The sequence below is a fragment of the Perna viridis genome, chromosome 8, assembly GCF_037379345.1.
Source record: "Perna viridis isolate PV_CMFRI_1.1 ecotype Kerala chromosome 8, ASM3737934v1, whole genome shotgun sequence".
Taxonomy (NCBI): domain Eukaryota; kingdom Metazoa; phylum Mollusca; class Bivalvia; order Mytilida; family Mytilidae; genus Perna; species Perna viridis.
The window spans coordinates 40,167,373-40,193,019 of NC_142452.1; the positions used below are offsets into that span (position 1 = coordinate 40,167,373).

Below are 25,647 nucleotides of genomic sequence, written 5' to 3' on the forward strand. Positions count from 1 at the left end.
ATCTTCACCTGGTACAATGCGTTTAATTGTTCTTAAACATGTACATTCTTCTTTAAATTACGGTGTACTATTTATTTTGAGTCAATGGTAAACAGACAGATTAATATTGTTCGCGTCATAACAAATTACAGAGTGCATATGATTTACTAATGGCTTCTTGTACATTCACTGGTTTGCTCACTTCAAGATGGCGAGAAACAACACACATTAAAGTACCAGCATGAATCGTCTTGGCCATATTTTCAAACAGATTTTAACTTGAGTGCTACACTATCATGACGAGAGTTGCAACACGCCTCTAGAGTTTTGTACATGTTGTGAAGTGAAAATAAAAGTGTACATTGATCTAAAGTACATCGTGTAAAACGGACGATTTTTGTTTTCTTTATAATAAAGATAATCTTAGCATATTTGATGTTTAAGGTTCCAGCTGGCTATTATTTGCTCATTTTTGCCCAAATTCTGCTTGAAATTAACAGAATTTTCCAACAAAAGATGGATTCCGACCCCCGGAACCCCCGGATCTGCCACTGAAAAGCTGAAATGAATATTTAATCAATACTGATGGTAAATAAATCAGGTTGACACACTCATTTGTTTTATGCTGTATTTGCAATATTTTCCATTCCATTTGTAGGTGGCACAGATTTGGCAGGAAACCCCTTGATAACATTTCCCACCAAAAGCCTAGTTCCGGAGAGATTGTGGGAAATTGACGGTGCTTGCAGATACTTAGTTTACCTTCAGGATGTTATTTATCTAATTATGAAACGGAAAACTGCAGCTTTTGTCGCCAATTTTCGTCAAGGTTGCGCCGAAGATGTCATAACTGATATTGTTAAGGCCTTGGAGCATTTAGAGGTAAGGACATTAATATAATTATCTTATTTTATGAACGGTAATTGGATTCCAGCTGCAAGGAATTAAAGTGCGATGGAATAATATATATCGGATCGAGGCCACAAACTGTTATGTTCTTTGATTGACATATATATCCCAGTTACACGAGACGTACGATGCTAACAAGTTGAGGATAAAATTTGAAATTTGTATATATATATATAGCAGAAACATTCTATGCTTCTTATTTTGAATATATGAAAAGAAAGCCAAAACGAGCCCTTGCTGGATTCCAGGAATATTGATTATTCTGAACGACTTTCTAGTCTCACTTTACATGCATGTTATGTACTAGCGGCTGTTTAGCCTCTGTCGTTTATATCCATCAAGCCCATTTAAGTTTTAGACTTATTTCTTGATAATGAATAAAGAGTTCCGTTGAGTCACTGATATGTTTTTTTCTGGTCTTTTACAAACCAAAAAGAGGGGCGGTGGGGCTTAAAAAAATTCTTCGGATCAAAATATTTATTTTCACCATGCCAACGGTTAAAATATTTATTTTTCACATACATCGAATCAAATTATTAATTTTGATATATATGCAAACGCAAAATGTTCGGATCAGAATGACTTAAAAGGATAAAAACAAATTCTCCCATCTTCAAGATCAAAATACGTATTTTCAAAAAGATCTGTGGTCCTTTTCACAAAAAAGCGTAAGTGTAAAATTAGTCGTAAGTTATGACGTCGTAGTAAATAAAAGTATTGTGACGTCATAACTTACGACTAATTTTACTCTTAGGATTTTTTGTGAAAACGGCCACTGAGTCAAAACATTTCTTATATAATGAGAACATATTAAAGAAACAACCCCACAGGGAGGAAAAATGTCAGCTTAAGGTCATATAAAATTCTTTCGAGTAATCCCCCTCAAAATCGAATTGTCGCCCTTAGAAGTTTTCATTCGTCTATTCAATTCTATTTAATGTTACAGATGGAAAGACATGGCGCTGTTGCTGTATTTTACGTCGTTAAACCCAAATCACGAGTCAAAACAAATCTGGTTAAAAAGCTACTGGGACTCAGGACACCAAAGAAAGACTCGATTAGTTTTACCACACAGTTCAAGGTAAGCCTTACCTCAAAGGCGGAATATGATAATGTTGTTAATTCTACCGGTACCACTCAGTTAAAGAATAATCAAGGGAACCAAGGTTATAGCGGTAATCAAAAGAATGTAATCCAAGGACAAAGACCAGACATAGAAAACAGACATACACAACAAAGAACATAAAGTAACTAAAATCATACATACAAGGTAACAAAAGCAAATGAGCAACTCGGACTCCACTAAAAACTGGGAGCATGGACCAGGTGCACCGGTAGGGTAAGCGTGCTCTGCTTTTCTAGAAACACCCGCCGAGTTGCTCATAAAAAATTAAGTCCTAGGTAGACAAACGAGGAAAGGAAAACTATGACCCGTTGAATAAATCAGTTTTCATGGTGCAGATGGATACACCATAACGATCCACGAGTTAAAGTTAAGTGTTATTTTACCTCCGGATTTGAGTTCATTTGTTTATTTACCTCTACCAGTCTAAACTAAACTGTTCGTTTCACCACACCACTCACCTTAAGGTCAGTTGTTAGAGTTCCCGTTCTTTTAAGTTCAGCTGTTAGTTTTTGCCGCTCAGTTAAAGGTCAGCTGTTAGTTTTACCGCCCACTTTTACTGTTCACTTTAAGGTCAGTTGTTAGTTTTACTGTTCACTTTAAGGTCTGCTGTAAGTTTTACCATTTCACTTTCTGGTCAACTGTTAGTTTACCACTCAGTTTAAAATCATGATCAGCTGTTAGTTTTACCACTCACTTTAAGATCAGTTGTTAGTTTTACGGTTCTCTCTAAGGTCAGCTTTTAGTTTTACCACTCAGTTTATGGTGGCGATCATCGGTTACCTTTAAGGTCAGCTGTTAGGTCTACAGATTCACTTTAAGGTCAGCTGTAAGTTTTACCGACTCACTTTAAGATCTGCTGTTGGTTTTACCACTCACTTAATGGCCAACTGTTAGTTCTACCGATTCACTTTAAGATCAGATGTTAGTTTTATCGTTCACTTTAACTTTCATTTTAAGATCAGATTTTAATTTTACCACTCAGTTTAAGGTCATGATCAGAAGTTTTACCACTTACTTTATGGTCGTGATCAGCTGTTAGTTTTTACAATCTTTTTCTGGTTAGCTGTTAGTTTTACCCCTCACTTTAATGTCAGCTGTTAGTTCTACCGGGTCATTTTAAGGTTCACTTTAAGGTCAGCTGTTAGTTTTACCGTTCATGTAATGGCTAGCTGTTAGTTTTACCGTTCACTTTAAGGCCAGCTGTTAGTTTTACCGTTCACTTTAAGGCCAGCTGTTAGTTTTACCGTTCACTTTAAGACCAGCTGTTAGTTTTACCGTTCACCTAATGGCCAGCCGTTAGTTTTACCGTTCACTTTAAGGCCAGCTGTTAGTTTTACCGTTCACTTTAAGGCCAGCTGTTAGTTTTACCGTTCACTTTAAGACCAGCTGTTAGTTTTACCGTTCACCTAATGGCCAGCTGTTAGTTTTACCGTTCACTTAATGGTCAGCTGTTAGTTTTACCGTTCACTTTGAGATCAGCTATTAAATGACGCTATACTTTAAGATCAGCTGTTAGTTTTACCGTTCAAGTTTTAAGTTGTACCACACATTTTCAAGAAAGTTGTAAGTTAGTTTTACCGGTCTGCTTCAGGTATGCTGTTAGTTATCGCCCAAATCGATTACTTTTTTTATTTATTAAGACACAGAATCATGATTTTTGTAATGAATACTCAAGGAATATTTATAAAAATAAAAAAAAAACGTATGCAATTAATGGAACGAAAGAAAGAGGAACAGAAATGGTGAAAAGCAACAAATGCACCATCGTATAATTAATTCCATGTTCCTTGGATTATCTAAAAAAAGTTAAAGAAACACTACTACGCGATATACATACTCAAAGGGGGACCATCCGTATCAAAAGTTTATGTAGAGTAGATGCAGTTCTAAATATTTGTAATGTTTTATCATGTGCTAATTTAAGTTGAACGCAATGAAGTTTCAATTGGTTTCGCTGTATTTTACTGTACTGGTGTTTCTCAAGGATAAATGACCGACATATGAATATTTATCCTCCCACCTCAAAGTCTGACGTAGATATTTCTACCGGAAATTGACATGGCTTTTATACTCCTTGACAGACAAAACATCCTTACCGGAAGTAGTTGCCGGAAAGTAGGATATACATAAATAAATGTTACGAAAAATTATGACCATTTCATGTACACAAAAATGACATCATCTTTTTGAGTTGTTTTTCTATTATAGGAATATTGGTCTGTTGCTAGCAAAACTTTTGAACGTATTTCTAATAACTATGCACATTGTGAACTAAATATAACAAGAATGGATATAGTGAATATGTCAAACAAACAAAAACGCCACCGGGATGAAAAATGTCAGTTCAAGGCCCCCAAAGTTTATTCTAAATCAGTGAGAGTTTTTGAAAAAAAAAATAACATGAAGTTTAGTAACGAATTTATGAACAATTATTTTTTGCGATATCATTTACTAAAGCATTAAAAATGATTTTTTTCACCCAATACCTCATTTGGACCATGCTCAGAAAGCAAATTTAAAAAAAAAATGGCCACGGCAATGATAACTTAACTACTTAAAACATTTTCATAATTACATGAATGAATTTCGCAACTATACATGGTTCTCTGGATGAATTTATGCAGCGAGCATCTTATTCTAGTTACACCTATGCCATGTATCCCATTGGCTGGAATATCATTTAGAAAAAAAACCCAATGAATTCCATTGAAAAACAAGTTTTGTAATTTTAAACGAATACAAATAAGCAAGAACAATGAAAATAGTGATATTGATAAGAAGAAAAGATTAAGTTGATATAATTTTTTCTTTGTTGTATTTTAATTTTTCAAAGGTGTACATCATTATAAAACAGATGCGGACCCAATGACGGGCGTGCCGGGCATACGCCCCCTTAAAATTGGGAGGTTATTTTTTTGCACGAAACATGATTTTTCACAAACTCTATACCCCGAAAATAATAATCTTGTTATTGGTATGCTTATTGAGAAAACAATCTTGTGTTTTATGAAAGTATGTAATGACAAAAATGTTGACTGTATCAGAGACGAATTCAAGAACGGGCGTACCGCAGTCGTACCCCCTAAAATTGGGGGAAATAAGGGTTTATTTAATTCAATCTTGATTTTTCACAAATTCTACCTCCCAAAATTTTTTTGCTTCGCTTTGCTCGGCATGTAAAATTCCATTTACGCCACTTATAATACAACTGAAAATTAATCATAAAGTGTTGAAAGATCAATTGGAAACTTGAATTCATGACAAATGAGAAAACATAACAACTTTTAATAATTCTTGCATTAAAAGGAGAAAAGAATTGCTTGAAGGTTACCAAAATTCTCTGCAGTGTTTTATTAGTTGCGGCATAGTTATGACGTCATTACAACGAACTTATGTCACAAAAAATGACTTTTCTTTATATTTATATGTTTTACTATGTTATGAACAATTTTTATGTTTTTACATCACTATTAATATTTTAGGCAATATCCATAGCCTTATACCCTTACACCTCTGTCAGATAACGCCATAAATCAGCTTTCTTTGACGCAGTCCTGCTTTGGAATTTATTGAACTTGATCGGAACTCTTATTGGACTACAATGTAATTTCTTCAGTTTGTCCCCCTGTCTATTTATATATTCATATACGTGTGTAAGCCTAAGGTTTGGTTGAAGCTTTTAACTGTTATTATGAGGTGAAATTATCCTAGAGGGGTGCCATAGTGTTCTACTCATTATATACAGAGGAGGATCCAGGATTTTAGCTTAAATTTGGCGTTGATAGAATTAAATGCCGATAGAAGCGAGGCAAGACAATTTTAGGTGATTGACTCTGTAAAAATCATGCAAGATATGTTTGCATCCCCAAATTTAAAGGGGGGAGGGCGTATACCCGACATGCCCGCACTTGAATCCGCGCCTGTTACAGTCAATGTTGTTGTAATTACATACTCGCATAGAACTCACTGTTGTTCTCCCGACAAGTATGCCTATAATCAAGAAGAAAAAGATTACGTACTGATTTAAAAGTACTTTAAAAAAAAATCCAAATATTTCAGTGTATTCATAGTGCAACCATTAACGCCTACCATCACCTTAAACGCAATTATTGTACGTGAAGAGGAGGTGTTTACTAGAATAGTCAGACAGGAAAACCTGTGCTGCTGGCCGTTTTCTTGAAAATAAGTCGCAATGGACAATTTATAACAAAATACCAGTCTTTATATGGATGAGGCAAAGTTTGCACTTAAAATCAATTCGTGAAAAATCTGGTATATCAGTGGACGATTGTTCAAAACTACTTAATCCACTGATTGTACTACACTTACCAAATGGATAACTTTTGTCCTGCAGATTGAGCTTTTATAGGCAACATGACTCCGTCCCCTGAGCCCTCTCTGTCAATCTTTTATCCTCTGGATAACTTGTATAGATTAGGTTGAAGAGAACTTATCCAGTGGATAAGTTTTGCCCAGAAAACTATTTTTTTTTAAAGAACTGGGCCCTAGCTGTCGAAGAAATATAATTTTTATCTCCTAAAAATTCCAATAAAAACAATCTTAGCAATCATACTTGTTGTTTCGGGATTTAGATTTTTAAAAGATAATATAAATTGACAGACTTGCTTTGTACGCTTCTTGCTTCAATCCTTGAATGTTTTTGTACTTGTATACTGTTGTAACAATTTCTTAAAAGGCGTCATACTTAAAGAATATCCAAACGAGCGCTTTTCTCGGTCTAATTTAAGGTTTGTCAAGTAATTTTCAATGTCAGATATTGGTCAAGTGTTTTTCAGTGGCCATCCTTACGGAGTACTTGTCACTGTCCTTTGTTGGTCAAGTGCTTTTAATACCACTTCATATTTTTTAGATCTTAGGACTTCGGTGCCGAACATTTCAAATTATATTATATTTCGATAAAATATTCCTTATTCAGTGCTGAATCTAGTGGGGTTTCAGGGATTGGAATCTGTATCGGAACCCTCTTTAAAAGTTCTGGATCGACCCCTGCTTATTCATGTTTTGCGACATTCCCGATTGTTACTTGTATCCAAATGAGTCCCAATCGTTTTCGCGGGCTCATACACACGTCTTGTAACACTATTTACCCAAACGGTCGTTGGGGTTAAGAAATGATTTGGTAGTACTGTTGTCTCTGTGATAGATTTTCATTGTTTCTTGGTTATTCGTTTCAGGGGTCTTAAGTATTTTTACAAGCCCGGAAAAAGGGGTCATGCGTAAAGTTGGCTTTCATACAGGCGTTTATCATAATTTTTATAATTAAAAGTTAGTGGTACGTAAGACACTAAATAAATTACTTGATAGTAACTTAAATAATGGTGACGGAGCGACATTCCATATGTAGATGCTCTGAAACATGAATGGGTCAAAATCGTGCTCTATCGGAAGTGACATATTTCGGAAATGACGTATGCAGTAAGAAAGTAATTGACGCAGGCCCTCAGCGTGTGTTATAGGAACTTCCTATAAGAAAGTATCACATTCACGTTGGTTGAGATAATATCATAGCAGTGCATTATCAACTAAGTCAAATGTTACTCGAGTACAAATAGCTCTGTTCCTTGTAGGCAAAGCATAAAATCATATTAATTGTACACCAACAAACATGATTTGAAGTAATTTATTTCAAGTAGTATGTGTTTTTTTTCTGAATGGCAACGTGTCATTCAATTCACACACTACTACTGCTACCACAGCAAAGCACCGTAAATATTATATGAACTTCGTAGTTTTAAGAAATAATTTAAAACAATATTAAGCCTACATTTTTCCTCAGAATTAAAGTGGCTTCGCCTATAAGATTTTTCTGGTGAACAAATAATTACAAATTTATAGAAACATGGAAAAGACAAACAATATCATGACATCACCACAATAAAAATGTACATGTACTTATATCGACCATAACATAGCAGAAATGGATCTTATGACTGAAAGATATTTAAAAGATGTAAGTAATTAGACCCAAAGACTCAAACCTGAAGTATTTGATACTAGTAAATTGAGGAAGAAACTGACAACCTATTGAAGCGCTAACACTTTAAAAAATAACCTAAAAATATAATTTCAAAAGTTGAATACAGATAATGAACATAGTGGGCAAAAGTCGGGACTTTCCTAAATACCAAAAAGGATTGTGGTATACAGGTTTTCTTAAAAATCAGGTTAGCACCAGAAACATATCTCAAGTTCTTTTTTATCGTATTCAGCGAAAAGTTTATATGTATTGACGGAGCAACAAATACAACAATGCCATGAATATTTTCGATTTCGGATTATTTTTAAAGAAATTTCAATAAAGTTATGCAATTATTTATACCAAACATTAGGGTAGTTTAAGGAGGTAAGCTTAGGGTAAAGAGACATAACTCTTACAAATCATTTGAACGTTTGTAACCAGCATTTGACATCAATCTCATGTAAGCATCAAAGTAACTCGGATTAACTTCATTCTGTTTCAAATGAAAGCTTGATAGGCTTGGTAACATTGAATATGATACAAACATTTCACTGATTTCAAGAGTTATGTCCCTTAACCTAGGTCTATCTCCTTAATTACGCTTTATGAACCGCAAAGTGGTTTACCGGTATCATCAAGCGTAAACATGTTGGCCCAAAGTAAGTTATGCAAGCATAATTATCTTGGGCAAAATATCCAAAAAAATCCTATTGCTCTAATTTCTCAAGTGTTTCAATCTAAATTAAGATTCGATCCTTAATCAAAATAGTTTTTAGTTTGAATCGCAGAGTGCTGACCAATCGACGTTTATGACATCATAGTGCCAGATTATTTTATTACAAAGTAATCCTTGTTGCCCAAAGAGAACCAACCAATCAGAACGTGTATAATTACAAACAAATTTAAACTATTTACAAATGGAATATGCTTGCGCATATTGAATTAATCGGAATACTTTTTGTATAGAAGATATCTAAAAAATCATCCTAAAATACAAGCTTTGAGATGTTTGTACTACATCAAAATATGATGCACTTGTGTCCCCGATGTCTGTTTATACATTTTACACAGAAGGACAGTCCTTGTAAAGGCTTTCTCGAACATTGAGTGGGAACGACCGGGGTATACTTTAATTAGGTTCTGATAGAAAGGCTATGATGTCTTCCGTTCGAGATTTCGCTTCGGATACACTCTCTTATAGAGACTAACAAGTGCTTGACATTAATGAGAAAAAAAACTGTTGTGATGCACTTCTTGGAGAATGCTTCGACATGGTGTAAACGGGTTAGCTTTATAAGTATACTCTATTGTCTAAACTGCGGGGTAGATGGTGGGCATGCGTGACAAACACTTCCGTCAGGAATGGCTTGGTAAGAACAAAAGAAGTTTCGTCGAGGAAGTATATACTTTGCACAAAGACAGCCCCTCAATTAAGATGTTTAGGCCATACTTATGAATTATTAAGAAGGAAACAAGATTAGTTTTAATTGTAATCGATTTAACTGAGTGCGTCACTCTTTGTATCGTTGCAACGATATTTTAAATTGTTTTCCTTAATAGACGCCCCCATTTACATTGGCAATTTGCAATAATTGAACATAAGGAAAGGTAACACGCAGTTTTAATTCGGTATGACCACTCAAGTATCAACTAATTTGATTGGTTAACAAAATAATTGATTGGTCCTTGGACATAGCATTGGGCATGTGGAATAATTGAAAGTGGCACGTGATTGGTCAGCATGAACAGAACGTAAATATGGCAACATTAAGGAATCCGTTCAATCACCTTACACAAGTTAATTGAAATGCTGACAAAGTGACTTGCTGTTATTTTCGTGATTATCATCATTTACAAGACGCCCAGCAGATGGGGTACATAATATTTTCAGTAAGATCATCAGATTGTAGGTGTGAATGAATATGGGATTGCAGAAAACATTTTTCTGGAACACAGGAATACAAAATTGTCGACTCAGAGAAAAGAAATTTCAAAAAGAGAAAAAAAAAATACATTAAATCCTATAAAAGATTCTAGCGGAACTCAAAATAATGTAATCCTGGGACAAAGACCAGACATGGAAAACAGACACACACAACAAAGAACACAGAATAACCAAAATCAAGTGCAGAGCCAACCAGACCTAAGAGCATTCGTTATACAGCTTTATGATAATAATAGTTGCTTCAAATTGTGTTTGAAACTGCTAAAAAGTAACACGTTGACTCGTTGAAAGTTTATGGAAGTATGAAACCACTAATTTCAATGATAATGCACTGCCAAAGGCATGGTCATGAGGTATCCTGAATAAAAATCGTACAATGTTAATTTGTATGACCAAATAATCAAATAAGTTTTTTTGAAGCTTTTATACATAATGGTCATATGAAAATTCAAAACTGTTGTTTTTAATAGTAAGTAAACGTGTTTCAACGATGAACTCGAAAATCTTTGATATTGGTTTCGGATTTGCTTACGTAATATAAGACATTTAATTTGATTTGCACATTTAACAAGGTTTCTGATTGGATGGTTCCCTTTGAGCAAACCAGGTTATTTTGTATAATCTTGCTTGGTACTGTGACATCGTTGTCGCCGATTGGTGCGATTCAAAAATAAGGTTTGATAACAGGTCAATTACTATTATTTGGACTCAAATCGATTAAAATTATAAAGAATGTTCTTCATTTTTGAACAGATCGGCTAAAACAGTAGACGCATTCTTTGAATATAAATAAATTATTTGTCATATTCAATAATCAATTGACATAACAGAAAACCTTTTGTTTTGAAGGTGTCTTTTCACTTGTTTAAAACGTTTTGGTGATCTCTGGAAGTATTTTACACTGTTGCATTTGTTTCGTTCCACCATACTCGTTCCATTTTCTTTTTATCAATTTTTATAAATTAACAAGGAGACATTGATAACGGGTAGAAGTGGTTGTTTACACTGTAACATTTTTTTTTAAAATCTAGACGATAATGGTGAAGTCTCCAGCTGAATTATTGACACAGATAGATTCTAAAGAACTGACAACAGATTATGGTGGACACCTACTATATAACCACCAGTCTTGGATGTATCTACATAAAGTATGTAAACCCCCTGCGCAGAGGATATGTACGCGCTATTTCAAAGCTTTACACCTCTGTCATACTCGGTACTAAACCCTACCCTTTATGCAAATGAGTACAGTACACCGGAAACAGTTTTGTAATGAGTTGTGATCGTGCTTTGTGATTTTTTTACATCCTAAATAGCTAGCGAAGTGATATATAATAAGTCAGGAAGCGGTTATAGGTAAGCGAAGGATATTGAAAGTATCTATTATTATTAGTTCGTTTTGGAGTTGTGAGTGCAGTAGAGTCTTTCAATCCCTGTCTCTCACTTAAGGAGGTAGACCTAGAGTAAGAGTCATAACTCTTGAAATCAGTGATATGTTTGTATTATATTCGATTTCACCAAAACTTATCAAACCTTCATTTGAGACAGAATAAAATCAGTCCACAAATTTAATGCTTACATGAGATTGGTGTAAAATGCTGAATACAAATTAACGTTCCAATGATTTTTAAGAGTTGTGTCCCTTACCCTAGATCAACCTCCTTAAGGAAGCAATAAAAATGGTTGATGAATACTTTTCAACCATCAGATGATGATGTCTGGTTGAACATGTCGGTGGATTACTCAACGTGTAGTCAACTAGAAACTGGCTGAACTCATTTCAGCAATTGCCAGCGAAGACCAAATAACTGCTTCTTGCTTAACTATGTATCACTCCGTCACAACCGGAACTACTCGGCCATTCTCATTACACAAAAGGAAAACCTCGGATACAGAGAGGTGAAACATGCTTGAGTTGTAGTGATTAGTCCATCTACCAGGTGGTTCTAAACATTTTAGTTATGTTTTACTAGCCTTAAGTAAGAACTTTAGCGCGAAGTAAGGATGTAAGAAAATTAGTAATTATGGTAAAAAAATCGTCCAGTTATAATGCGCTCCTGGATGGAGTGTAAATGTCTGTGTTATCAGCTGGGCGCTCCATATTTATGGGTAGAAAAAAAGCATCAATATCCGGTTTGTGCATGTAAAATCGGGAGCTTAAAAACAGTATAATGTCAGCTTCATTTTCGTATACATGTTAATGCGATTGAGGACCACACCGGTTTAAGAAACATTAACTAGCTTTGATGACTAAATACAAATCGAATCTGAGCTTTTTCTAAAAGTATGGTCAAACATAGCACCCGAATGTTTACGAAAATTACGTAATCAGCTTATCAACACCGGACAATTCGACCCAAAGACATTAAGGACAATGACAAACCGCAGTTCCTTACCGAAAGCTGGACATTTGGCCCATAAAAATTTCAGACCATTGCAATAGGAGAATGCATAGGGACAATAAAAACCGTATATCATGACATATTTGATCAATTTGGAAGTTATTGACAACAGGGCTGACCAAATTATGAAAAGACATAGGTATTGGAATTCATATGTTTCTTCGGGAGCGTTTGAGAGTAATCAAGGGAACCAAGGTTATAGCGGTAATCAAAAGAATGTAATCCAGGGACAAAGACCAGACATGGAAAACAGACATATACAACAAAGAACATAAACTAACTAAAATCATACATACAAAGTAACAAAAGCAAATGAGCAATTCGGACTCCACTAAAAACTGGGAGCATGGACCACGTGCACCGGTAGGGTAAGTGTCCTCTGCTTTTCTAGAAACACCCGCCGAGTTGCTCATAAAAAGTCAGTCCGGGTAGACAAACGAGGAAAGTAAAACCATGACCCGTTGAATAAATCAGTTTTCATGTTTAAAGTTTCACCTTTCTCATATTATTTTTTAGAATCAGATCGGATACATTCCGGGCAGAATCTTCCATCTTTTGCATACTAGGTTTTTCTTTTTTGTAAGGCGAATGGATAAGTAGTACTAATTGTTTCACAAGAGTAGGGGTGAACACTACACATCTAAATCTGCTTCATTTTTTAGTAGTGTTTCATAGATGTATAAGCTTTTAGATAGCAAATTTGGTTGATGCAATACCGCTGAAAACTAAACAAATATTATCTGCTTAAATCATTGTCATTGCAAAAAATATAACGCTGAAGAACAAGAAGATGCACTTGTTGGACGTACTGTCTCCTTACATTTAAGTAACCACCTAATTTCTCATGATAAACTGAATGCGTGCATTCGATATTTTGCAGAAAATTTTACCCACTCTAGCTCAGTCAGAGGATGTAAAGGACAGGCTCCGTGATGTCAAAGATAAAGTACTTTTAATGGCGGACTACGACACTGTTGGTCAACCTGCAGAAGTTCTTAAAACACTTCACTGTGAACTTGAAGATCAGTTCAACTCTCTGATACGGTAGGGAGGTGTAGGATCGGCGGAAAAGGGAAACTCACGAGCAATTTAAACCATGAAACAAACGCGATAATTGTCATTCCGTATTGTCAACTTTCCTTTCATATGTGGCAATATCCCTTCAGTATTAAGTTTTCATATAACAACCCATACGTTATTCCAGAGCTTGCCGTAACTACGCAGACTTTTTGTAACGTGCATTTCTTATAATTAAACTTCTGGAACAGGATTATGTTGCTACAAGATTAAAGTTATCATTACAAAAGTTGTATGGTCCTCATCATAAACTCATGACTCTTTATGGTGTAACCGTCTGCACCATGATAACCAATTCACTCATTATCATAGTGTTGTCTCCTCCGGGCGTGATATTTTATGAGCATGTCGGCGGATGTTTAAAAAAAAAGCAGAGGATACTTACCCCTCCGATGTAGTTGTTCCATGCTCCCAGTTTTTAGTGTAGTCCAGGTTGCTCATTTACTTTTGTTTCTTTGTACGAGTTTATTTGGATATTTCATATGTTCTATATTGTGTATGTCTTTTTCCCTGTCTAGTCTTTATCTTGGAATATATTTCTTTAATTTTTGCTAAAATCTTGGTTACTTGATTTCTTTCTCAAAACGAATCATTTTTTGTTCAAGAGTTTATTTATGGTCTGATTTCACATCAGTTAGGTCGAAAAGATGTGAAAAATTCTATGAGAACGTTCAGAAGAAACGAGAATAGTGAGAGAAAAAATACTGAAACATTAATAAACAAACATACTAAAATGAAATTACGAACAAAAAGGAAAATCGGACTTACATATGTAAAAGAGCTGTTTTTTTCTACATATTCAAATATAGTTATCAATAAAGGGGTAGGTTAATAGTCACGGTTGAAAAAAACCTAGTGATTTTAGCTGTTTATTATTCTGCATAGTAACTTTTCACAGCTTACTTTGGGAAGTGACCATTCCATTAGAATTTGCTTGTAATGTGTGTGACGTCTGTTTAATATACAGAAAACACAATAATATGACCTTAAGGGATCGGGCAACGTTAGCAAATAAGGTTGCGTATAGTTAATTTAAGACAGTGAGTGTACAAGCTTACTTCAAGTTACTGAAAGAAACTATCGTTGTCTTTGTCCGTGCTGTGTTTCATAGATACAGAAAGTGGACCTACAGAAACACGCTATTTACACGTAGAAATTACTAGTTTTCATGTACCTATAGTAAATAATCACGTGTTGCACCCGAATGTGAGTTTAAATTTGTGGTCATTGTTGAGTCTCTTTCCGGATTTCAGATAGTTGGCACAAAATATGGTGGATAAATACTTCCGTTATTTCTGCAAACATGCTTTGTGATGCTTTTACTGAAAGCATAAAATATACCAATTTGTGAAAATGTTAGGCATTTGGATTTTTTGAATGGTTGGTTGTAAGTTCAACAGTACATTAAATGTATTCATTTCCGCAGAAATTCAGGTCTGACCAAATACCGGATTGAGAAAAGTGAACAAAGATGGTGCTTGATGCTTCTGAATTCCAAACGAGGCAATATTGAACTTAGTGAATATTATTCATCTAAAACATAGTTACACGATTTAATAACCGTGTGATACTGGTAGTCATTATGAAACCAAAAAAAATAGTGTGACGTAACTCTAGCTGAAAACTAAAATGGAATATGCTTCTACTCCGGACTTGACTTTTGATGAGCAACTCGGTGGGAGTTTCTAGAAAAGCAGAGGACGCTTACCTTACCGGTGCACCTGGTCCATGCTCCCAATTTTTAGTGGAGTCCGAGTTGCTATTTGCTTTTGTTACTTTGTATGTATGATTTTAGTTACTCTATGTTCTTCGTTGTGTATTTCTGTTCGAAAACAAAAATGCAGGTCAAATATATGATCAAGTACATGTAAGTTAATGTCACTAAACATGATTCCAAAACCCAGCTGTTTATAAATGCACCTGTAAGTAATTGACGCTTTAGATTGCAATGGTACCGTGCTTATTTCTCGGTGGGTGCATGTTTCTTTACAAGTAGAGAATGCGAACATTAATTACCGAGTTTCTAGACTCTGTTCCTATTATCTTTTCATCTATTATTGTTCTTGGGTAGTGAGTGTAAGGTTGGACGTTGGAAGCTGGACGTAGGCCCTTTATTTAAGTTAAATTTGTATATGTGATGTGTGTTACATGATTGCCAAGAGCTTTATATTACTATAAAGGTCTTTTCGTCGCTTCTTTCTCGGATTCACATAGATTGCATACTGTATCAAATCTGATCTGGGTGAACTTGAGTTTACAAAGATTGTGTATTTCTATGACATACATTACTTGAAGGTGACGTTGTAATTGAGCACTGCTATATTTGTATATTTTCTAAAGAAAATTTGCAGAAAGTATCATTAAAACGAGCTTTTTAACAACCCACGTTTAATATCTGTTGTCATATACGTGATTTGTCTTATACAAATGCATGTGCACCACTTTAGATATGCTAGTAGGCTATTATTTCACTCTTTTTGATTAAAGCACGTTTGAATCGAAATGGGACAAGGTTTGTCATCAAAATTTCTATTTTTCTTGTCATTTTTCAGATAGTTTCTCTTTTTTTTTTGCGTTTTCTTCCGCTTTTTGGTAACTTTTTTTCGATCAACTGCAACACAACGATCTGTTTATTAAATGTATGCAAGGTACCACGTAGATGTCTTAGAAATTAATGCTCAACAGGAATTAATTGAATAAATTCCGTTCTTTCCGTCCTGAAGGATTGACTTATCTCTTGTCATACATGTTACTTGAATTAAATCTTCGGAAAAACTAGTTTGATTATAAAAAACAAATGTCATTATTTTTTAAAAATTTATTACGTAATTTTATAATAGGTTACCATTCCATCCAGCCATATATTACTATATTTAGAATTTCTTGATCATTAAAAATAATCAGAAGTTCTTGTCACAAAAATAATCACGTTCCAATTTGAAAAAAAGCATAATGAGAATAACAGAAATTCATCTGTTTAAAAACAAAAAAGCACGTGTATCAAATGACCATACATAACAACTTCCTGTATTTCATAGAATAAATGCTTAATGCACGAGAGTCATTTAAAGTACAAATGATCATTTTTAGAAATTGTAAAAACGTTGTTATATTTATTCAATTTCAATTACAGACACAGTGACATCGAATTTACTGTAGAAAAATGTAAACAAACATTGCACCATCTTGATGACCCGGATGAGGATAGCCCTGTCGTTAAAGTACATCCGACTTTACTATTCCAAATAATATCCCAAATCAGGAGTGCGTTTACAGAACTTTCAACGACGCATTTTGAGCTTGAGGAGGCATGGAAATCGGTGGATATAGAATTCAAGAAACAAATCAGTTTAAAGGAAAACAAAGAAGAAGCTGACAAGGTGATTTCTGACGTAGTGTATTCGACTTGATAACCGCACTCTTTTGATTTTGTTGTTGTTCGAATTGAAAGAAACGTTATACTGTAATACAAACTAATGTTAATAGGATTTGTAAGTCTCGTTCTAGTTTCATTTTCTTTTTCAGAATGTCTGATGTAGACCGTACTGAATTCTGGAGAATTACAATGCAAAATCTCCTGTTTTATGCATTTTCTTAACACTTTTATCATGTAAATAGAGATTTGTCTTTTTTAACTGTATTCTTAAACAAACAAATGTTTTTTTTTAATATTGAACTCAAAGCTCTATAAATGACAAATTTCAATGCATTTGAATGGAATATTACGACGCCTTCTCAGAGTAACGTGACAAGATTTACAAACCTTATATGCAGATGAGTTTACGATAGTAATGGTGGGGAAATTTAATATCCAATACTGCAAAATTCATAAGTTAATGATACCATTTGTTGTAAATATTTTAAAATTTAATATAAGCTAATTTTCATCAAATATATTTCCATTCATTTTATGTCAATTTTAGTTTACATGTCACTCACGTGCTGTTTTCAAAAACGAGAATGAAATCAGTCCAAGTAACTTCGATGCTAAAATGAGATTGATGTAAAATGCTGAATACAAACGTTCCAATGATCTGTAAGAGTTGTATCCCTTACCCTAGGTCTACCTCCTGAAACTGGTCAATAAAAAGATAAATCAGTTAATCAATTATTTATTACTTTTTTGATAGTTATGCATGGAAATAACTGAACGATTCTGGCCTTCGATGGCTCAACATCCAAATGTGGGAACCAGTCTCAACCAAGCCGAGTTATACAGGGCTCACTTCAAGTCTACGATGTACGATCCTGCAAAGGTATTAATTTTCACTCACGAAAAAATGAAAATATAACGAAAATGAATATTGTGACTTTTCCAAAGAGAAAACAACCCGACACGGTATGAAAAATGTCAGCTCAAGGCCAAACTATTGGTGTTCAATCAAAACCCTTACATTCAAAATTCCACATAATTATGATTATAAATTGTTAGTAATTTTAAAAGAATAATCAGTAAGTATTTCTGAGTATAGTTCCAGATTGATAGGGTTAAATCCCAGTTTCATAAGAAAAAATAGTTGAGATTTTCTTCAAAACTTTCTTCCGAGTCAAATTTTAACTAAATAGGTCGTTTGAAATCCAATATTTGAGGAAATTCTCAATTTTAGATTTGTTTTAGGGAAACCCGGGATTGACGAATCAGACAATTTACTGTAATTGTTCTTTTAATGGTCTAATATTATGGTTCTTTGATTTTGGTAAAATAATACTTTAACACTGTTCAATGATTTGTTTATGTTTTGTAGGATATAATAGGTGACGCAACGAGTATATTGGAAACTTTACAAAGAATGCATGTCAGCGATACCGACCAACAGGACAGCATTAAGAACATTGTTGAGAGGTTGACCAATACAATTCACCCATTCGCCTCTCAGCTCAATGAAATCAACCAAATTTATGTCGAAATGCATGTATTCTTTCTAGTATTTGAAAAGGTAAATATATATTTTTTTATGGCTGGACGGTATCGAATTTTAGTTAATTATGCATAACAAATATATAGTGACGCATGAAATAAATCATTCATTTTTGTACAAGGCAAGAAACTCGGTGGATATTCGTTACTGATTTATCCCGATCAAGTATGCGTTGCGTGACTTCTTGTGGCATCCACGGGGTTAGTGACACCAGCGGCTCTTAAAATCGCAAAAACTGTAAAAAACTTTGAAAGAACGACTTCAAGTAAGTAATAACACAGAACTTTTGAAAGTTTTGAGAGTTGTTTGATACAATTGTCTAGGTTAAACTCATAAATTATCACTGAGCATTGTATTGGAAATCCTATCACATGATCAGTGATTTGTTATGGAGTTACCTCCCCTTGATCAACTCTCCTCAGACAGCCCTTTGATACCGCCGTCAGTTTTTGAATGACCCATTTACACTCTTTTTGGGTTATGGAGTGATAAAAATTTGAATTAAAGGATTATTTTTTTTTTTTTTTTTTTTTTTTGGGGGGGGGGGGGGGGTTATGAAAACATTCCGTATTGATATTTTATTTATCGCTTGTTATTCAACCTATGCAACCTTGCAACTCTGTCAATGAATATTTAGAAGAATATTTCACAGAGTAAGAAAAAATGTATAAGTATTGCCCACTGACACATCTTCCTTTAAAGTTAAAGTTATTTTCTACAAGCGAACAGCATAAAAAGGATTAAAATTGACAATTTAAATTTAATTATGTTCTGGTTATTGTCGAACAAAACGGAAACTATCGAGGAAACGTCAATGGAACCACCTGAGTCACAATATAATTGCAAAAAAATGCCGAAGCCTCAGCACGGGGAAAATATGTCAAAATCCCAAACCATGGCCTAAATATGAACACATAAAACATAGACAATCTACAAACACATAGTAGCGAACCGAATGAAAACTATTAAAATAAAAACTGCAGACCAGGAAAACCATACGTCAAACAAAAAAAAAATGAAGCACTAGTAATATGAACTCACCACATAAAACACACAACAACAACAAAAAAATACCAAAAAAAAACAACAAAAAAAAACCAGAAAATAAAAAAAAAAAAAAAAAAAAAAAAAAAAAAAAAAAAAGAAACAAAAAACGGGAGTGACATCAAGTGCTCAGGACGAGGAAGCATGTCCTGCTTTGCAAGCGACACACGCCATACCATATTGCAAGCGAGTATAACCCGATAATAATCTTACAACGATATTGTAGCTCCGCGACACGTTTCAAACACTATTCACACTCTAGTGGAAAACACGTGTTTTTAATGAATCTGGTTCTTCATATATTTTTCAGTCAGGTATTTTTATTATTTGGTACTGAGCTTTACTTGCAATATGGTGGTGCTGCCTCGTCCTGTTTGCAATCGTTTTTTTTTTTTTTTTTGGATTTTGGTATTTCTATGTATTTAGCTCTATTGCTGCTGTCAAGAGGTTACTCATTGAAACACGTGTAAAGCTTTCAGGATTTGCAATACTGATATTAGTGGTAATTTTGTATTTAGCAACCACTGTGCCGATGCCGCTGCTGGTGGATCAAAGGTCCCCGAGGATATTCACCAGCCTAGTAGTCAGACTTGTCTTACCCGTTTTATAGTAATAGGTCATTTTAACAAAATTGGCAGTATTAAAAGAATCAAAGCGCTAAAATACCGAGGCTTCATTTGTTGTATTGCATTTAGTAGAACTTTTTGATTCTGGATTTGGCTTCCTATTTCGGATATAATGGTTTTGGGTATATCATATATCAAGTATAAGTATTTGTAAGAAACAGGCAAAATGGGAAAAATCAGAAACATGTATGTCAAAACCTCACCGATCTGACAATATAATTTCACTTCAGGATGCTTTCTCTATTTGAAAAGATCAGTTTTTGATCTCTGCATCATTGGATTTGCTCGTACTTTATTCAATAGAATGTTAGTAAAATAACGTTTTTGATAGAGTTAACTGCCCTTGAAATGTTCATTTACAGTGCATTTCAATGAAATTTTATCTCAATGCACCAACTTGATATAGAAAATCTTGTTTTTTCCCCTTGATTCTGGTTGTGCAAATAGTCATATGACATTATCAAAATGTTTTTTTTTTCATGTCATATTTCACCTACTGCCTGATTCTTACAAAGACTGACACTTAATTTATTTATGGATTAAGAATTTTCCTATGTATTTTCTTCTATTGTTGTCGATGAGATGTTTGAGATACATGTACAGTACAAGAAATTTTGCAATATTGATATTAGTATTATTTTTGAATTTTGAGAAATTTGTATTCATGAGGTACTATGAGAGAGTAATCAAAGGAACCAAGGTTATAGCGGTAATCAAAAGAATGTAATCCAGGGACAAAGACCAGACATGGAAAACAGTTATACATAAAGTAACTAAAATCATACATACAAAGTAACAAAAGCAAATGAGCAACTCGGACTCCACTAAAAATTGGGAGCATGGAACAGGTGCACCGGTAGGGTAAGCGGCCTCTGCTTTTCTAGAAACACATGCCGAGTTGTTCATAAAAAGTCAGTCCGGAATAGACGAAAGAGGAAAGGAAAACTATGACACATTAAACACATTTTCATGGCGCAGATGGATACATCGCAGCGAAATTAACAAAATTAACAAAAATTGACCAAAATTAACACTATGAAATAGGTTAGATGGAGACATCCAAATTTATTTCTTTGATTTTTAGGGAAATAAGGATATTATGAAATCTTTCAGTTAATGTAAAAGTTTTCTTAGCTCTTCTTAAAAAGTAAGATCCGTAGTGTGCACGCAAATTTTGTATTAAAATCTTAAAATTGGTTATAAAGGAAACAAAAGGATGTATTTGTGGTCTATAAATGTTGCTTTTACGACATAATGTAAATAATTATTCTATTACGAATATAAATAGAAACTATATATTTGTGCACATATAAATCACATTGATTGAGGAAATTAACTCCTCTCGTTTGGTAACTCGATGAGTATTTGTAAACACTGTTGCTCATTTAAAGTTATTATCAAAGCAAAGTAATATTGCATCATCTTGTTAACAAAAGGAAGACGTGTATAGAACTTTAGATTGAGACAAAATTGATGAAAAAATAACACCCTGAGTTTTGTATTTTTGTCACGTGAAATCAACAGGAAACTGCAGCCATCAATTTTAATGATATATTGATCTTTACAAAACATTAAAGTGATTGTTTATATCATAATATTTGACATTATAAGAATAAGAAATTTTTGCTAGAGAAATAGGGCTACATGAGGTGAACATGGAGTATGCCATGTTAAAACGTTCCTTGAAAGGGAAACCAAATTCATGTTTCGTTCAGTATTTTTTTAAAAGGGGAGGTCGATTGCATGTCATGGATAGGGAATGGCGGGAAAGATATTGAGAATACTGGGAATGTGAACGTGGAAGTAAAAAAAATGGCGGGAATGGATATAAGGAAAGAAATAATCTCGAAAACGAGGATAGGAAAAAAAGGAATGCTGGAAATGAGAATAACACTAGTAATAAAAAGAATGGATATGGTGAAAAGTGTAATCTTAAAACAAAATTGTCAGCCTTCACCAAAAGGTCTTCAACAATTGTGTACACAAATAAGAGAAGGGAAATGGAAATGGGTGGTAAGGGGACAGGGGAACGGCGAACAGAAATGGATGGAAAGAGGACATGGGAACGAAAATTTTGGTTTTAAAGGAAAAGAGGAATGAAAAAGGGTGGCGATGGGACAAATTAACGGGATTATGCAGAATGAAATGAAGATTTTTTGAAAGATTGCACAAAAGGTATATTGTACTGGGCAATGCATGGGCATCAAGGTATATTTTCATGGTTTTTCGCTTTTGTCTTGAAGATGTTTTATTTTTATCACTTCCGTGTCAAAAAAAAAAACTAACTACGTGATATGACATAAGAAATTTATCATTTAAAGGCCGAGCATGCACTGAATGAAGTCAGTTTTCATCTATCCTTATTCCTACTTGTAGCAGCTATATGTTATAATTTGTTTTTGTCATTAATTTCTTTCCAATCCCTCTGCCTGTTGTTATGAAAACTCTTGTATCATTCCTTTGAATTAAATTGGATTACGAAAACCATATTGCAAATATGAAAATTATACAAAACAAATATTAAATTTTTATACATGTAGTAATAAATGATGTTGCAATGTTTAATCGAGTTGATTCGATACATGCAGCATTGTTCATTAGGCGAAGTTGGCCAGAGAATAAGGTTTCTTTAAATCTTGGTCTCGATTTACAAGTAATTTGTATCCGGAATTTTTGTTAAAAACAATCAAAATCGAACACCTTTCTGTATTTAGTTCGCAATTTGCGGGTACATCGATATGATGTACTGTTATAAGAATTTTCAGTTTTATTACCGAACAAATTTAAGTGTAGAAAAGTTAAGCCTCATATTTTCATTACTGTATTTAAGCATGAGAGGATTTCATTGATAAGACCTTAGTCTTTATTCTATGAATGAATACTTGTTTCCCGTACGTTTGGATTACGGTTAGGGACACATTGACATGAAATCTTGTGTCACGTGACGAGACTTGTGAGGCATGCAGAGAATAAGAAGTTGATGAACGGAAAACAGTTGTCAACAACAATGCTTGAGTTGTTGAGTCTATATATCAAAATGAAATATCTACTATCTATCGCATAGAACAAAATCGAATAGAGCAAACAAGGTTAATGGGAATACCCTGTGCATCAGCATCACAGTAAATACTCTATAACTGAATATTTGCATTTAACAAAAATGTACACAAAACCTTTAAAATGTCTGGAGGAAAATGCACCGAAACTATTGTGTTATCGGTTCTGGTTTTGGCTTGAAAGGTATTGCTATTAAAAGTGTAGCAAATGGCTTCACTATTGTTTTAATAATGATATATCGAAACCTGGTACACGTGTTTACATATTAATTTTGCGTAAAACTTCAAGCTCTGAAGAATTTCGTAAGGCTTGTCTGCAGCGGCTTGAAAAGAGGAAACAAAACCCTACCTTTGCGTTATGCTTGGTTTAACATATACATGTACTTGACAGTGTCGGGGTGCAAATATATGAAACTATACGTATTTTTTTTAGGCTTTGGCATGGTACCAAAAGGCTCTTGATACCATACCAACGTCACTCTGTAGTCGTGCTGCCAATGGTGACAGCATCATCTTGACTCTCCCAGCAGGCTGGAAATTGTCAACTCAGACATTTCTGAGAAAGAATCCACCACCAAGAGATGACCATATTGCCCACATTGATGTAAATATCCCTGACATAGTAGACAGGACGACTATTCATCAAGCTAAAGTACTGGCAGACAGGTAAGTTTCTACTCTAACACTGTATTATTACTGTTAGTCTCAAGGTCGATTTTCACTCCTGAAGTCCACGAAGTCGTGGGTTCGAAGTTCATCAAATTCACCCAACTAAGTATATGAAAGGTAAAGCGCCTCCAATGCAGGTGTATATGAATATGAAATGTGAAATATTTCATACCAGCAACAGTCTTGAAAGCTTCATTTTACACATGAAATGGATCTTTTGATTTGTATTTGACATGAAAATGACCAGATAACTTTATTATGATATTAAGTGTAAGTTCTTGTATGAATCAGGCAAAATAAGGAAAAAAAATCAGAAACTTGCATGTCGAAAATCCACCGATCTGACAATATAATTACACTCAAGGATACTTTCTCTATTTGAAAAGACCGTTATTTTATCTCATCATCACAAGATTTGCTCAGATTTTATGTCAATAGAATGCTAGAAAATGAGTTTTTTGACAAAGTTATCTGCCCTTGAAATGTTCATGTCAAGTGCATTTCAATGACATCATAATTCAATTTATTAAAATGATAAGGATGATCCTGTCTTTTTTCCCTTGATTCTGATAGTATAAAAAGTCAAATTACGCATTCAAAATAGTTTTTTTGGTCATACCTTGTTTCAATCTCTGCCCGATTCTTACAAAGAATGATACTTACGAGGACAGCTTTGGCTATTTTGCTTCCCGGTATGGTTGTTTCTGACAAATATAATGAATAAATTAAACATAAAAAAGTTCAAGAAATGATTTGAATTCTTGAGAAAGTGTTTTTGACATCTTTTAGTCCTACACACCGAAAAAAAAAGTAATACCAGGCATTTTAAACATATATTTGACACATTACACATGTTTTCCCGTTGAAATGATTCCTTACTTAAAATGCATTATTTTATATATAATGATATAGTAAAATCTATCACCTTTGAACGAACACATAGGTTTTGCTTTGATCTAGAATTATTTTTGATCCTGAATTTCTGTTGTTAACAGCATTCAAAACCGAATTTGTTTGTAATTTCCGGGTACATCAATATGATTATTATTATTATTTTTTTTTTATAGTTTTCTATTTTGTGTCATTCCCTAAATTTTATAACGCAGAAAAAATTAAGCGTCGTAGATTATCTTATTCAGGTAGAAGACGTTTTTGTTGATAAGTTTGTAGCATATTCTATACTTTTGAGTGGGAGTAAAACACCAATTCTCGTGAATTCACATAGCCACGTGACGAGACTTATAAGCCCTACAAAAGAGTAATAATTCACTAATGTCCAATCGTTATGTTTAACACCATTGTTATGAACAATAAAGAAACAATAAAAACTGAAACGATTCTAAGCCAAATATTCGCTAAACACTAAATTGAAAGGAAGTTGTAAATTACGACATAAAATGTCATGGCTGGTAGGTTTGCGATCCGGAAGACATCCGTAAAATGCAAGTTTTATGTCATTTCAATATTAAAAGTCAAACTATAAAGCAATCAAATCAATAAATATTAAAACCACTTTTTGAAATGAATGATTTGTCTAGTCTGAAATACAACAATAGGAATCAAAAGAATAAATAGTTCTTAAAGGATGGATTGTAAAAAAAGCCAATCGTCCTTAAACTCGTACAAAATCATTTATATTCACAGTTCACCATACGTTAAAAGATTATCTCTCATTCTATTCCAGTATACACAAAAATCAGCTAGATGACGTTTAAGGCAGAACGGTACTATTTATTTTCCATAGGCGACAATTGTAAAACTTTTGAAAAATTCACCCCTTTAAAACAATGACGGATCGATAAGCTTCCAGTCATATCTTCAATTCTCTAACTAAAATTGTGATCAAAGTCATAGCATAACCGTCTCGATTCTTTGGTATTTTAAGCAGATGATGTTTTGGGTCAAATTTTCTCCC

General features: G+C 34.0%; 1 protein-coding gene across 1 annotated transcript in view; it reads left to right on the forward strand.

Moving 5' to 3' along the window:
* Nucleotides 1–25,647, forward strand: part of LOC148610480 (uncharacterized) — a 46,218-nt gene that overhangs the window by 12,548 nt on the left and 8,023 nt on the right. Inside the window, exons 3-10 of the mRNA XM_088595518.1 lie at nucleotides 638–861; nucleotides 1,835–1,969; nucleotides 10,971–11,087; nucleotides 13,222–13,385; nucleotides 16,552–16,798; nucleotides 17,549–17,674; nucleotides 18,164–18,355; nucleotides 23,497–23,729. Of these exons, the coding sequence (XP_088451644.1) occupies nucleotides 638–861; nucleotides 1,835–1,969; nucleotides 10,971–11,087; nucleotides 13,222–13,385; nucleotides 16,552–16,798; nucleotides 17,549–17,674; nucleotides 18,164–18,355; nucleotides 23,497–23,729 (1,438 nt within the window). The remainder of the gene's footprint in view (nucleotides 1–637; nucleotides 862–1,834; nucleotides 1,970–10,970; nucleotides 11,088–13,221; nucleotides 13,386–16,551; nucleotides 16,799–17,548; nucleotides 17,675–18,163; nucleotides 18,356–23,496; nucleotides 23,730–25,647) is intronic.